At 50.9% G+C, this 14,283-nt stretch overlaps 4 protein-coding genes across 4 annotated transcripts; 1 reads left to right on the forward strand and 3 right to left on the reverse strand.

Annotated features, from left to right (window-relative positions):
- Positions 1-498: 498 nt before the first annotated feature.
- On the forward strand, positions 499-816 carry PODANS_3_9080 (uncharacterized protein; the record flags this gene model as incomplete). The annotated part of the gene is made up of 1 exon (XM_001909682.1): positions 499-816. One exon carries the CDS (start codon positions 499-501, stop codon positions 814-816), a length of 318 nt encoding a protein of 105 aa, XP_001909717.1.
- Positions 817-1,527: 711 nt separating this feature from the next.
- Positions 1,528-2,346, reverse strand: PODANS_3_9090 (uncharacterized protein; the record flags this gene model as incomplete). The annotated part of the gene is made up of 3 exons (XM_001909683.1): positions 1,528-1,895; positions 1,961-2,117; positions 2,260-2,346. 3 exons carry the CDS (start codon positions 2,344-2,346, stop codon positions 1,528-1,530), a joined length of 612 nt encoding a protein of 203 aa, XP_001909718.1.
- Positions 2,347-3,625: 1,279 nt separating this feature from the next.
- PODANS_3_9100 (uncharacterized protein) lies at positions 3,626-6,380 on the reverse strand (the record flags this gene model as incomplete). The annotated part of the gene is made up of 2 exons (XM_001909684.1): positions 3,626-4,226; positions 4,282-6,380. The coding sequence occupies 2 exons, from the start codon at positions 6,378-6,380 to the stop codon at positions 3,626-3,628; spliced, it is 2,700 nt and encodes an 899-aa protein (XP_001909719.1).
- A 6,182-nt stretch (positions 6,381-12,562) lies between these two features.
- Positions 12,563-13,595, reverse strand: PODANS_3_9110 (uncharacterized protein; the record flags this gene model as incomplete). Its single annotated transcript, XM_001909685.1, has 2 exons — positions 12,563-12,715; positions 12,777-13,595. The coding sequence occupies 2 exons, from the start codon at positions 13,593-13,595 to the stop codon at positions 12,563-12,565; spliced, it is 972 nt and encodes a 323-aa protein (XP_001909720.1).
- Positions 13,596-14,283: the final 688 nt, after the last annotated feature.

A 14,283-nucleotide genomic window follows, 5' to 3' on the forward strand; every position in this document is an offset into this window, starting at 1 on the left:
TAAATGAAATAGCAAAGAAATTGATATGAGAAAAAAAAGGAGTACAGAAAGAAAAGAAACGGGAGACAAATAAGGACATCAAGCTATGAAAGATAAAGAAAGAACCCAATCAAGTATAAGGACAGGGGGCAATATGCACAGGGTGGTCTAACGGAATATGGTGCAAGGGAGGCGAGATTATTCGTGGAAACACGGGAGAATCACGGGCATACAAGTCAGTCAAATGTAGTAAGGGATGGGGGACGAGGCAGAAGGGGAGGGGACGAGGGGAGGGGGGGAGGTGGTATAGGGGGGATCCGGGGGTTTTCATGTCAAATGGAGTCGATACCCAAAAAAACGGTACCAAAAAAGGCAGAGATCTGGGGTCATGAGGAGGAAGGGTTCACATCAAAAAGCGCTGCACCTAATGCGACGGGGGTTGATATCATGGGATCAACATCCAGAACAACCACCAGAAAGCACCGCTCAACAAGAACCATGCTAACACCCCCCAAATAGATGCGCATGGGCAAAGGAAAAGGCTCCTTCGACCACTGGGCCGCCCGCGTGGCCGCCAACCAGGTCATCTTCGAGATCCGCGGCGTCCTCCACGAGCAGGTCATCCGAGACGCCTTCAGGCTGGCAGGCAACAAGCTGCCCGGCCAGTACGAAATCATCACCAAGAACGACCCCCCCGTAGTCGGCATCACCAAGCTCGAAAACGGTCTCACCCTCGAAGACCTCAAGAGGCCGAGGAAGAAGCTTCCTGCCCCTGTTGTCGAAGAGACATCCACATCTGCCACAGAGGCGAGCTCGAGTGCTCCTCCTCCTTCATAGTTTTACAAAGGGGGGGAGAAGGGACAGGAAAAGAGAATAATGAACCAAGTGTATAAAAATGTTTTATTAGAAGGGATATCAAAACAAAACTGTACAATCAATTTAGACACTGAGAGAAAAAAATCTCGGTGAGTGAAACAGAGAGACATTAAAAGGCTGATCCTGGGAGCTTGGAACCTGTGATATCAAAGTGCATGTCACATGTGCATAGGGGGCGATGTTTCGACATAAAGTTGGGAGATATGGGGTTGACACTTCCGAGGCACTTAACTGCCAGCTACACTTCGAGGAACGGGCAAACAAAAGCATAGTCTACAGTAGCAAGCTACGGAGTGGTCTGATATGCCCTTCCAAAAAAGCCAAAGTCACATCACCTGGCAAGACGGCACAAGGATAAGAGGCAATCAATCCCAAACTCCAAGGGTATTCACAATGCATTCATAAAACAACGCCTGATGGACAGACAAAATTATCATCGAGTGTAGCCTTCACGGCACACTGGTCCATTCCTTTTTCTCTCTGCTCAGCTAAGACCAGATTCTCCATAGCATAGCTCCCGAGTTCCTCAAACGAGTACCAGACCTCGCCCAGTCAACGATGCCAAAAAGCACGTCTGAAATGCCACGAAACAGGAGAACCAGAGCCGAACCAGCCCCATCATCATCTCCTCTGCCATCATTGAAAATGACACGGTCAGCGACGACCGCGCATTTACCTGTAGCGCCAGAGGGAGAGGGTGTTGTGGCGCTTCCAGGTCTTTCTGCGGCCAGCCTTGGTCTTGTTGTAGCGGTGGCCCTTGTTGAGACCGCGGGACTTCTTGCCGGTGGCGGTGAGGCCGCGGGACTCGCGGTGCTTGTGCACGGGGTTGACGATCCAGTTGATGCGGGGATCGCGACGGATGGCCTTGTGCTGGGGGTCGACGAGGATGACCTCGAAGTACTTGTAGGTGGAGTCCTGGTTGATCCAGTAGGAGTTGAGGACGCGGAGGTTGGCGCAACGGCGGCCGACACGCTCCTCAGCGGTGGCCTTGAGGGAGCGCTGGTACTTGAGCTGGTTCACACCCTGGTTGGTGGGCTTGCCTGTGAAGTGAAGGGTTGGTCAGCTCCTGTTCCTCTTTATTAAAAAAAAACGGACAAAAACATACCATAAGTAGCACCCTTGGGGACGGGCTTCTTGCGACCACCACGGCGGACACGCACGCGGTAGATGACATAGCCCTGCTTGGCCTTGTAGCCGAGGCGGCGGGCCTTGTCGGGGCGGCTGGGGCGGGAAGCACGGTGGATGACGTTCAACTGGCGGAGCTATATTGATGCACTCTCAGCAAATGTTCAACGAGTGTATAGCAAGGGCGGTGGTCAATCGCAACAGAGGTTTCCCGAAAAAAAAACCCCATTGCGATGCCAACCGTCCACATGTTCTCTCGGATATCGGATATTAACTGACCTCCCAGCAGCGAACCCGGAGAAGGAAGCGAACGACATCGCTCTGCTTCTTCTTGGAGAGCTCTTCGAGGTACTTGAGGGCGCCCATTTTGCCTGTGCAGAGTCTCGCCGGTCAGCGTTTTGTTGCCAGAATGAAAAATGAGGCAATTGAAATGTTCCTGAGCAGAGAGCTGCAAGAAATTGTCGTCGTCTCAGTGGCGGGAGGAGGGAGGGGGGGCAGCACTCACCGGATTCCTGTGGTTAGTACGGAAGGGAGTTCGTGATCGGGAGTCGAAGGTTGCCAGAAAATCGAGAATTTTGCAATTGTGAGGGAAACCCGCAAGCCCTAACAGTGGGCAGGGCGCTAGACCAATCCTGGAATCGTGCGTGTGGTCCAAGCTCCACCTGCCCCACCTCCCAACTTCACGTCTTGGCATGCTGGAGACCCACCGTTCTTAAACTTGAGATTGATAGCTCGGGGCTCTGGACTTGGGGCAGCTCTTCAGACTGCACGGCAATTGGCATTCCTGTTTTGAAAACGAAAACAAATCAGATTCATTTTCGTCAAACTTCACATTCAAGCATCACACACCAACTCTCATCAAAATCAGCACAGTCTCAATTAAAAGCCGCCAACTACCTGAAAAGACTAGGCCCCAGGAGCCAACTAAAAGAAGTGAATCCGCAACGAAAGCAAAAAAGAAAAAAGAAAGAAAAAAACAAGAAAAAACAGAAAAAAGGAAAATCGCAAATCTTTGTTGTAATGCCCATATCAGTTGATCCATCCCTAAACCAAGTTCGAAAAAGTTCCCGTTTTGTAGTATCAGATTACATAATGCTCCCCCGTTGAAGCTCCCCTTTCTGTCTGTCTATGGCAAAGTCTTCTGTTCGTCAAATGGAGAAAGCGACGGCTCGACGTCTGAGCAAAGAGAAAAATAAGAAAAAATAACTGAAAAGGGGGTTTTTTTTTTAAAAAAAAAAAAAAAAAAAAAAAGAATGTAAGTGACTTTGTCTGGCCAAAAGGTTTCAAGAAAATTAGATCTCAGAGAAGAGAAAATAAAAACAGGCCAAGCCAGCTGTTTGGCAATACGGAACATGTCCTGACCAAAACCAACCGCCCGCCAACGCCCCTTAAAAAGCAAGTGGTCGCCCTCGGGCAAACCATGATGTAATGTTGACATGTCCCATAAGCCTCGTGCCTCGTGATGAAAAGGATCGACCGTCCCAGAAATCTCTTCATGCCCTAGTCTTTCTTTTCTGTATCTCGGTTCCAAATGAGCGAAGTCTCGTCGTCTTAGGTCATCTTAACGCGCTGGGAAATCGAAACGCAGCAAGTAAATACAAGTACAAAGGCGTAGCTGTTGTAAAGCACAAACGTCGAAACCGTCCTAGCGAGAGTTGAGAGAGAGTCCCTGGAAAGAGCCAACCCAATCTGCCTGGGGTCCCAGAGCCGGCACTGCTTGATCCTGGGCTGCTGGTGTGGTGGATTGGGGTGGTGGAAATCGTCCGCGACCGGCAAAGTCGCCTCCTTGAGGAAAAGCGTTCGCATAGGCATCCACACCCTGAACCAAGCCGGGCGCGTACGGCATGGCTCCAGCACGAGCAGCCGGGTTCGCAAAGGCGGAATAGGGGTTGTATGGAAAGTTTGTTGCGGGGTAGTTCTGGTTGGGAGCCACTGCACGTTCGGCGAACGGCATGGTAAATGCCGGGCGTACAGCTCGATCGGCTTGACCGGGCGCCGAGAAGGCGTTCTGGCCTTCTTGTTGGTTGTCCTGACGTCTTCCTGCAGTCGCCAGGCCCCGGTTCACGACCGCTCCAGGACCAATACCGCTCGGAGCCGGAAGACCAAGGGACGGGCTCGCGAAAGATGCCGGATTGATGGCCGACATCCAGATGCGAGTTTTGTAGATTTTGAAAAGGTCTGTGACGAGAGAGTTGAAGTTGATGTATGAGTCGGCAAAGTAGTAGAATGTGAGCTTCTTCCAGTCCCTGTCCAGCTGTTAGTCACAAGTTTTGCCTCACTTCAAAGTAGGTAGAGACTTACACTTGAAACTCTGCATCCAGAATCTCCATGTTAAGGCCGTGCTCTTTTACTTTCTGCTGGCAAACACGCTTGGCCTTGGCCTCCTGTCCCTCCTTCTCGCGCAGTCCCTGAATCTCATAGGGTTGCGCGAGCCGCCTGATAAGCTTTGGTTTCAACTCACCCGAGTTGGGCTCCTGCATATGATTCTGGCTCGGGGGGCCCATGCCGCCCACAGCGCTGGCCTGGAGGCCGTTGGAAGCGGCCATGAGACCAGCACCAGCCCCGTCTTGTGAGGTGGCGTTTTGTGAGTACATCATGAGCCATCGGTACTGCTCCTCAGCATAATGCTCCTTGTATTCCTTGGCCGTCTGCCAGTCTACATTGTCTTTGGCGACGGTGCCCAGATCCGTACCACGATCAGCCTCGACAATTACCAGGTCACCAGGCTTGACGCTGAGACCGGTGCCTTCCTGAATGTAGAAAACATCGGCTCTGGAGCACTTGAACAGGACGATGTAGAGTGATTGGGTATGCCGGGGTTGCGTCACGCCGTACATGCCCCGATGCGGTGAGATGGGCCTGTTGGCGTACGCACCAGGCATTCCGCCGTACGGAGATGCATACTGGTTGTGATACGGTCCCACCTGTCCGAGACCTTGCTGTGCAGGACTTGCGACGTTTCCAGACAAGAAGTAAGATGGGACTGTTGAGCACGTCAGCAAGCCGAATCTGATATGAGACCAACGATATGCCTTACCTTGATTGCCGGTATTGAAGTTGGCATTGTCATTATACGCAGACGGAAACTCTTGCGAATGAGAAAGGTCCTGAGATGCCTGCTCAAGCGCCGCTTCACTGATCGAGCTGATGGAAGCCTGACGGGTCGGCACATCGGCAAAAGAGTGACGTCTGCTTTGAGGAGGTTCTCCCAGACCACCGAACCCAAGTGAGCTCTGCCAGATGCCCTTCTTGACATTCTCCAGCTTCCTGTTTTCAATCAGGTAGGGAGTCCGAAGAGTCCCCGGTCCGTACTCGCTCATCCGTCGTGCAAGGCTCCTTCTGGCTGCCATCTCAGAGCCATCATTAGCTTCATCGTGCTCATCAACGGCGTAGTCGGATTCCTCTGGAACTGGCTCCTGTGTAAAGTAGCCATTGCCCAACCCCCAGGATGAGGTAGAGGCCCTAGGTCTCAGCCGTGCTTGGTTCTGGAATTGCTGCTGTTGCCGCAGCATCATGTTCTCTCGGGTGAGCATTTCGATCGTCTTGGCCTGCTCCTGATGCTGGCTTCCCTGCAAGGAACCGGTACTGTCGTCATCATCATCCTCGTTCACCTTTCCGAGCGACGAATCGTTTGCCATCTCGCTCAACATGCTAGGCCGAGAAGGACGGTGCTGAAGGCCAGAATGGCCCATCGGCCGGACTCGGGAACCAATCGTGGAAGGAACACCGGCGGTCATGGCCGATTCAGAAGGCTCAAGCTGGCCTACGGAATACGACTGGGATCGGTACGTCTTCGGGGTAGGGTGCAGAGGAATCGGGAACGGAAGCTGAGAGTTGGGTGTCTCTCGAGGGCCGGGCGAGGTTTGTGTGAAATCATTGCCAAAGAAGGAGCTTGCTGTACCTCCGGGGGGCGCTGCTGAAGTCGGAGAGGGAAGCACCTCAGTCAAGCGCGAAGGAGGTTCCTTTCGGTCGGTATTCCAGATACCAGTGTTTCCCCAAGTAAACGTGCCACTCCCCGAATGGTTTCTCCCAAGCACTCCGGCAGAGGCTCCCCAGACAGAAGCGCCTGGGTCAGCGGCAGGTGTACTCGGGTGAGAGGTTGTCGGAGACATTGAGCTACTGGCAAAAGACTCTTTTCTCTGGCGCAACGGTTGCTGCTGCGTAGTATCGTTCAACCAAGAAGCTCGACGCATCGGTTTCGGGGGTTGAACAGTGGGCGGGATGTTGTCCTGGCGGAAGGCCTCGGGCTCATCGTCAGAGCTGGCGAGAGCCTCGGAGTCGGGCGTCGACCTCCGACCCAGTTTATCAAGCAGTATCGCCTGGCTGCTGGGGGCAACGCCTGAGAAGGGCCCCTGGCCCTGCTTGGGCGGAGGGCCCGTCTTTCCTCCACCGGAGCTCATAATGTCGTCGGTTGGAATTTCAAGTCAATTGAGAATGGGCCGGTCGAGCTGAGCCAACTATTCACCTGACTATGGCTAGCAAGGTGGATGATGGCAAATGATGATCGAGTTGCCCGCTGCACTAGCCGGATGACGTTAAACAAGTGGCGACTAGTGATGAAAACTCAAAAAACCTCAGATCTCTAAGACGTTTATCGGATATCTCTAGGGCGCGTGAAGGAAATCAGCTGTAGGCCTAGTCAGCACAAGACCGGAGAGTGGAGTTTGGGCGATGATTGTCATCGACTGTGTGCCTGTTTATTTGGGCATACATCAACTGCCTGCTGACACGAGACGAGCTGGAGCTTTGAGAACACAGTCCAGCCACGAGCAACACGGAATGAGCCCATTGGCAGCTCGCTCTTGGTCGGGCATACACAATGAACTGATGTATGCCTCTCGCCAGACTTCAAGAAAATAGGGGGTCACTTACACAACACAGTCTGATGGGAAACTCTATGTGGGGGTATTTGTCGCAGTCTCTAGAAAGTTGAAACCAAAGAAAAAAGCACAATGATGGAAAAAGTGAAGGACGAAATGTCAACTAGAGTAGAGCGTACGGTTGTGTATCGTGGCCGACGATATCAAACTGGAACTGAGGGCGGCGTTTGGGACCCAGAAGACAGGAATGAAAGACGGTCTATCCCGGACTCTTGCCGAACGGATGGAGCGTAGTACCGGAGGCTCCAAACCCAATCCTCATGAAACCGGCCCTAGTGAGTGAGTCCTATGGAGACGACGGACTGTTGCGGGGTTTATAGTTTTCCGATGAAAACTGTCGAACTTTTTATCGATGCGCTGACTTCGCGGAGGGGTGCGGCAGCGCTAAACGCGACCTCCCATTGCAGGCGCGAAGCTCTCTGGAAGGGTTGAGGGTATCTGGCCGGGCAGTGGGCCGCGTATTGCCGAGCAGTCTTGTCTTGTCTTCGCCGCCGTCGAGCAGCGGGAGAGTAGGTGAAGAAGAGAAGAGAAAAAAAAGGGGGGAGGAAGGGCGGAAAGGCGGGAAGGGGTGGCTCTCAGGGAAAGGGAAAAGGAGAGACAAGAGTGTGTGAGTGATGAAGATGTCTGGCTGGCTGGCTGGCTGTCTGGCTGTCGGGAGTGTCCTGTTCAAGGATGGATGCGCGAGGGTGCAGGCAAGGTAAGCGTGCTGCCGCAGCTGCTTTAGGAGGGTTGAAGTGTGGGAGCGGGGAAGGCACGTTACTCGTTAGTGGCTGGATCCTGGCCAGGCTAGCCGAAGGGTCAAGTCACGCTGAAGACCGCAGGAGAGACGAGAGAGAGACCTGAAGGCTCGAAAGGTTGTGTGTGGTTTGGTTAATGAAGATGATGCTGTGGCAAAACGCCGTAGGATTTAAGTTTAGAGTCCCTCGATGATGCCTGCCCCCAGGTTCCGGGAATGGAATTGAGAGATTGCTCAAGAGGTCTCGTGCCGGGCGTAGTCTTTTGTTAGTGGCTCCAGTCAAGAAACTCGAAGCCCCAGCACCGCCCGTGAGACAAAGAACTATCCACTGCGCGATGGACTACTGTTGGGTGGGCATCCCAGCTCGCGGAAGAGAGGAATTATAGAAGATACCGTGGGTACGTAGGTATTGTGATGAACTCAAGTGGCAGGGAAGGGGACAAGACAGGGACGACAAGAGACGATGGGAGGGAGACAAGGGTTGGGTGCTAGAAGGGTCTAGGTCCCCGATTGGAGCAACCAAGCCAGTGCGGAGTGTTTCGACAGACACCAAGAGATGGAAGCCCGGCCGGTGACGGTGTTGATGTTGTGCTGTGGTTGTGGTTGTGGTCGTGGCCGTGTTCAATGGCTAGAGATGCATGGAAGATGCAGCCAGATGGGGTGGAAACGGGGAGCTCTCTTTCTTTTTTGGTGGGGTGGTAGCATGGGTCAAACAATTTGATGTTGACGCTAGAATGTCTGTTAACGTGGTACCTGCTGCACCTTCAACCTCGATCCTACCCGCCCCTTTCCCCGCGGACAACCCGAATACCACCAATGCCACAAACAACGACCCAAGGTAGAGATGTTCCGTCTACGCAGTAGGTATGGCGAGAGTGTCCCGTGGTGGTGAGGGCAACTCAGAAAGTGCAGTGGGGTTCTGGGCGATCAGGGTTCCCGATAGTGATGCGTTTGGTCTGGACGAAAGAGGTTAGCCCAGTGTCGAGCTCTGTCAAGGCCGACAAGGCGTTTCTTTCATGGGGTTTCTTTCTTTTTTTCCCCGCCATGCCCAGGGAACACAAATTGCGGGGGGGGTTGTGCCGCCTTATCAACTACTGGACTTCGTGGATTAGGGTCAACTAACTATTACCCGTCTTTATTACCTGGCCATTCCTGAGTAGGTAAACTGAGATTTTCGATTTATTAAAAAAGAATTAAGCGTTAAATAATTTAATGTAACTTACTCTATAATCTGACTCAATATAGTTATTGAAGGTTATGTCTCATACAGAGCTATAAGCTTTGTTTAGACACGCACTTACAGTGCTCGCATTAGTGGAAGACTTAATATCTAGTATCTATAGTTTACTATTGAAGCTTATAGCTACAGCGCCTTCCAACGCTAAGCAATAGAGTTATAGAGAGTAAATTTCTGTAGTTAGAGTGATTTGTCTGCTATATACCAACTTTGACTTTGTAGTAAGGTTCATACTCGACTTTTATCGTATACCTCCAAGGGCCTCACAGTGCTTCGTATACTACAATAGGCAGATAAACTAGAGTTCAGCTTAGCAAGCTTTAATTTAGCTGCGTTTTGTTAAAAGAATATGTGCTTATGGCTATATAAAGCAGGGCAAATTTAGTTACTAGCCTATCGAAAGTGTAGGTTACTGTAGGTCGATTAGCCCGCAAGTTGTTCCAGGCACTTACAGGGCCTTAAATGGCCTAAATATAAAATTTAGGCTATTTTAATCTATTATAGCAGCAGATACAGAGCTTTGCAGTAGCCTGCTCTACTGAGTAGATACTTTGTGAAGTATTAAGTAAGCGCTAGATGGGTACTAGATAGGCACTAAATAGTGCGGAGTAGGTATCAAATGGGTGCTAGAAGAGCATGTGATGGGTGCTGGATAGGTATGCTATGAGATACTTTTGCCTTGTGTAACGCTTTTGTTAGGGCTGCTGCTACAAAATATTACAGCAGTAACTTACTGTAAAATAAGCCTAACGGGAACCCATTTTAACAACGGATATTTAGAGTTAAAATTAAAATAAAGAGTTTATATAAAAAATATACAATTAACTTAAAATATTTCAATTAAATATATTGCATAATTAACATCACTATTAAAACTTACTAAATATAATAGTTAATCCCGCTTTTTTAAGTTACTATTTTTTCTCAAATTTAAAAGTTTAAATCATAAAAATATTTAATTTTTATTTTTTAATAAAGTATTTAATAATAATTGAAATATATTTCGGAAATAAATACTATAGTTTATAAACCTTAAAAATATAAATGAAAAAATTAAAGAAGCTTCAATTAAATAGTAAATTACAAATAAATATCTTAAAGTTTACCAGTACGTTACTATTTTGATATTTATTAAGCGTAAGGCTTAGAAAAATTCTGAACTTGCCGACCCCGGAGTGGTTAGGTGACAGAGAGGAGGTAATGGTCAGTTCACCTACATGTGTAGACGAAATGTGGGGAAGACGTCGGTAATGCAACGGCGGTTTGGCTGGATATAGCACAGGTCTGATATACTAGAGGAATGCAGGGAAAGGGGGGGTCCCTCCGTCCCGTCCTTGGTGTGCGGCGCTTTTGCAGGAATTTCGTCTCGAGTCTTGTTCGTCGGGATTCAGATCATGATCGCCTCGCCTCAGTCAGTGGAGATATATAGGTTGGATGGGCAGTGCTGGTGACACCCGCTGTCAGCTTTTCTGCTTGCTTCTCAAGATTCACCGTCTTGTCTTGAGATATCTTGACATAAACATCAGCATGGGCTGTGAGTGGAGGATCGGGAAATGCAATTGCTCTCTCGCGCCGCCCGAGTGCATGATTGATTTTCTGTCTCGTTGCTGCAGCAGGCTCGAAACGGCCCTGTCGATGCAGCTCAAGGGAAGGGAGGTTCACCGAGCTCAGTGGTTCCTTCCACTCACGAGACCTCAATCTGCTTCACCGGGATTCCAAGCTTTTTTTCCTCTCATCCAGCTTCCCCATCGCCTCATTGACCAACCCCAGCTCTCTCTCTCCCTCTCTCTCCCGCGGTCTGGATGCCCGTCGAATCACGCGAATATGTGCGTATGGCCTATGGCCAGCAACAAGTCTTGATGCAGGAATGCCGCATGCTGCTGTGCAACCCACGGAGGAAGGATTGGCTTCGTTGAAGAAGGCTGCCCCCAGTGCCCCGCTCTCTCTAGGTCTCTCTCGTGTCTTACGCTGTCGCTGTCTAACATCCATTTTGACGAAGAGGGTCTAACGGCCACCAAGACACATCACGCGGACCCCATGCTCGACGTTGAACCCGCACCCAAAGGTCAACTCTTAACACCAGCAAAAAGCCAGAGGGCAGTTCGCGCAAGAAGCTATGGCCATTTTTGCCTCCCCAACCACGACCTAGAAGCTCTGACGATCGAGATCCCAAAAAGATACAATCGTCATATCTCAGTCACAAACAGGAGAGAGTCCTTCAAGAGGACATAAGTCAACTGACGATCAGCAAAGCCCCTGCATTGCATACCTCACCTACATACATACCATGAGGAAAAGGCCCAAGCCCCTACCCTTGAGGGGACGCGGCTGGGGGTTGTACTTTCATCAGCCTAAATTGTTTCTCGAATGGGGCGGGCCCTTCGAGTGTGCTTCTTCTTCTCTGTTGAGGTGATGAGAGCGGGAAACCCCAGATTTCAATTTCCCCTAGGTTACTACCCCCCTGTCGCCACCACCAACCCCGACCCCTCCATTGATGAACCACAGACGTCAGTTGAACAAAGCTGGGACCCCGCGGGAGAGAGACGCCACGGCGGTTCGAGTTCTTATCAGAAAGAAACTACCCCGCTAAAAAGTTCACTTTTGACAGCAGGGCATCGTTTCTGCTGGGATCCGGCCTGGATTTGTTTTCCGCCCTTTCAAAGGGGAGGGGGGGTCGCTTTACCCCGGATTTCTCGTTCGATCTGGATGTCACTTGTTGCTGTGAAAGTCTCACCAGCAAGCTTCTGCCATGCCATAATAGAATATGGGTTTTGTTTGTGTTTTGCACGCGACATTTCCCAGATGCTTCCCTGAACGGCTGGGAAAGGCGAGCTCACGCCCTGATGCAAGTCGAAGCATCGAGAAGGACGACCGATCCCCTTTGAGGTCGTCGTCACCGAGGGATGATTTCATTATTGCCTCTTGGTAGATCTATGCAAGTTGCTTTGCCCACCGGTCTGGAGGTTTCGACGACGCCACGATATTGCTACCCACACATGCTGCCACAGTGCTACTACATACATACAACGCTCTCTCTTTTTGGGGTAACGAGGTTGGGGATGATGATGATCACTTCCCTTTGGTGATTTCTCCAGCTGCAATTCGGGGCAAGACATGTTTGCGTTGACGGCAATTACACCACACGGCCTTCCAATTCTCCGCGTAACTCACCTGCCAGGTAATCACGCCGCCGGTCACGCCGAGAGTAAGCAAGTAGGAAGACGTAAACGGACGGATGCGGGGCCCTGTCTATGTTGTTGTTGTTGTTGTTGTTGTTGTTGTTGACAAGCGGGCAGGTAGATATAGATGGGCTGACATGCACAGCTCAGTGCCACTGTGTGTTACCTCGACGTATATAGCTCAATGGGATATCAACGTAAAGGGTCCCGGGACTCGATGGGCCAATCAATCTTCATTAGAACTGTCACAACTCAGTAAATGGCTTCGAGGCAAACCATACTCATCACTGAACTTTGCCGAGGGCAAGAAACGACTACCTCGACCACCTCTTCCAGAGCTACTTTGTGAAATAACATCTAGATCCGCATAACAGCCACCAGCTTGGCATTTATTTAAATTCTGCTACATGATATTCAGCAGCATACATGATATCTCTATTTCCAGCATTTTACACGAGCATACAAGACTCCCCCGTCCACACCATTAGGTCAATAAGCTTTTTTGAAACCACCTATTCATACAACCTATAACTTCCTGCATTCCCAGATCTTAACCAGGCACACTATCCAACCCACCCTTCCCACTCGACTCGGGAACAGCTCCCTTTTGCGCCTTGAGCTTCTCCTCAAACTTGGCAAACTCCTTGATGGCGATTTCCTCCTCTTCGTCAAGCACCTGTTCCACGCCCTGAACTTCCTCAATCTTTTGCGTTCTCATGTCAGCAATTGCTCCTGGAAAGTGTGCCAATAGCATAAAAACTCACATAATGCATCAACATGCCCTCAATCCCATTCTTGAGCGTAACCGTGCTCGAATCACAAGTCCTGCACGCGCCCCTGAGTTTCAACATGACGATGCCATTCTCGAAACCCCTGAATTCGATATCCCCTCCATCTTCCTGAATCGCTGGGCGGATCCTCGTTTCCAAGAGCTCCTTGATCATGCCAACGACTTCACTGTCGTTTTCGTCGTATTCTAGACTGTCCCTTTCCCCGGATTCCTGCTCTTGCTCTGCTGTGGACGGGGAGGAGGCAGATTGCTGGGAGATGTTGACAAGGGGCTGGCCGGAGGTGATGGCTTCGGTGATGAGGGAGAAGATCTCGGGGCGAATGTGGGCCCAGACGGCGTCGGCGGATTTGGTGACTGTTATAAAGTCTTGGCCGTAAAAGACCGAGGTGACGCCGTCGACGTTCATGAGGTTTGCGGCGAGGGGGGAAGGGTATGGGGGGGAGATGGTGGAGCGGGGGGAGAGGTATTCTACGAAGGGGGTGGAGATGGACTCGGGGAGGACAGGGTGGTTGGGGAGGAATTTGAGGGAGTTGGCATTGGGGGTTGGTTCGGTTTGGATGAAGATGGTGCGCTTAGGCTGCTGGGGAGAGGGTGTTGTTGGGTGCCATGATTGGGGTTGGAGACGGGGGCGGAGGCCGGAGGTGGTGGTGTGGGCTGCTCGGCGGGGAGGTTGTTGTGATGGTGGTTGGTGCCGGAGACGGAGGAGGGATGTGGTTGTTCGGCGGCGGGCGGCGGCCGAGGAGGGTTGCGCTACTAGAGGCGCGATGCCTCGTAGGAGCTTGGTTGATGGCATGGTGTGCTGATTCCCTACGGGCGCGAAATATAGATTGTGTTGAGATAGAGTAAGATGGGCTCGGTTGGTCTCGTCGTCAAGTCTGAAATTATGGAGGGGCCGAAAGATTGCCGGACGAGACCCGGCGGCGGGATGGCTGACAAAACAGTTTGTTCTGAGTTGATCCGCTAAAATATTTGCTGCGTCATAGGTCTCGGCGCTGGGCCCACTTTATTTTGAACCCTGCCTGTCACTTTATCTGGACTTTCAACATCTGGAGAAGGGTAATGTGAATAAAGCATCCAAACGTACATGTCTGTCTCGTCCTTTATGAGACTTCCGTACACATAATCATAGCATGCCGTCTGTTAGATACTAGTTGAGGTCCCAGTGCCAGTCAGTGTACCGCAGTAAGTGAAGCTCTAGTTACCGCACAGTATCCACACAGTCTAGAAAAGCCGTTCCTCTAAATTTCATGTGGGTCGCCGTTGATAGAAAACGCGACCAGTTGCCAATTGGTCGCCCAAACATTCAGCTTCAGCGAATCACCAGTGTGTAAGGACCTTGCTCGAAGACGCAAGACATCTCACTCTCGAAAGGATTGTTCTAATCGTCTCGCCGATCTCGAACCCAGCCGACCTGGCGAATCACAGACTTCAACTTACAACTTCCACGCTCTCCCACCCGATTGGCGCTCCGTCTCGAACCT

This window comes from Podospora anserina, chromosome 3, assembly GCF_000226545.1.
Source record: "Podospora anserina S mat+ genomic DNA chromosome 3, supercontig 2".
Classification (NCBI taxonomy): domain Eukaryota; kingdom Fungi; phylum Ascomycota; class Sordariomycetes; order Sordariales; family Podosporaceae; genus Podospora; species Podospora anserina.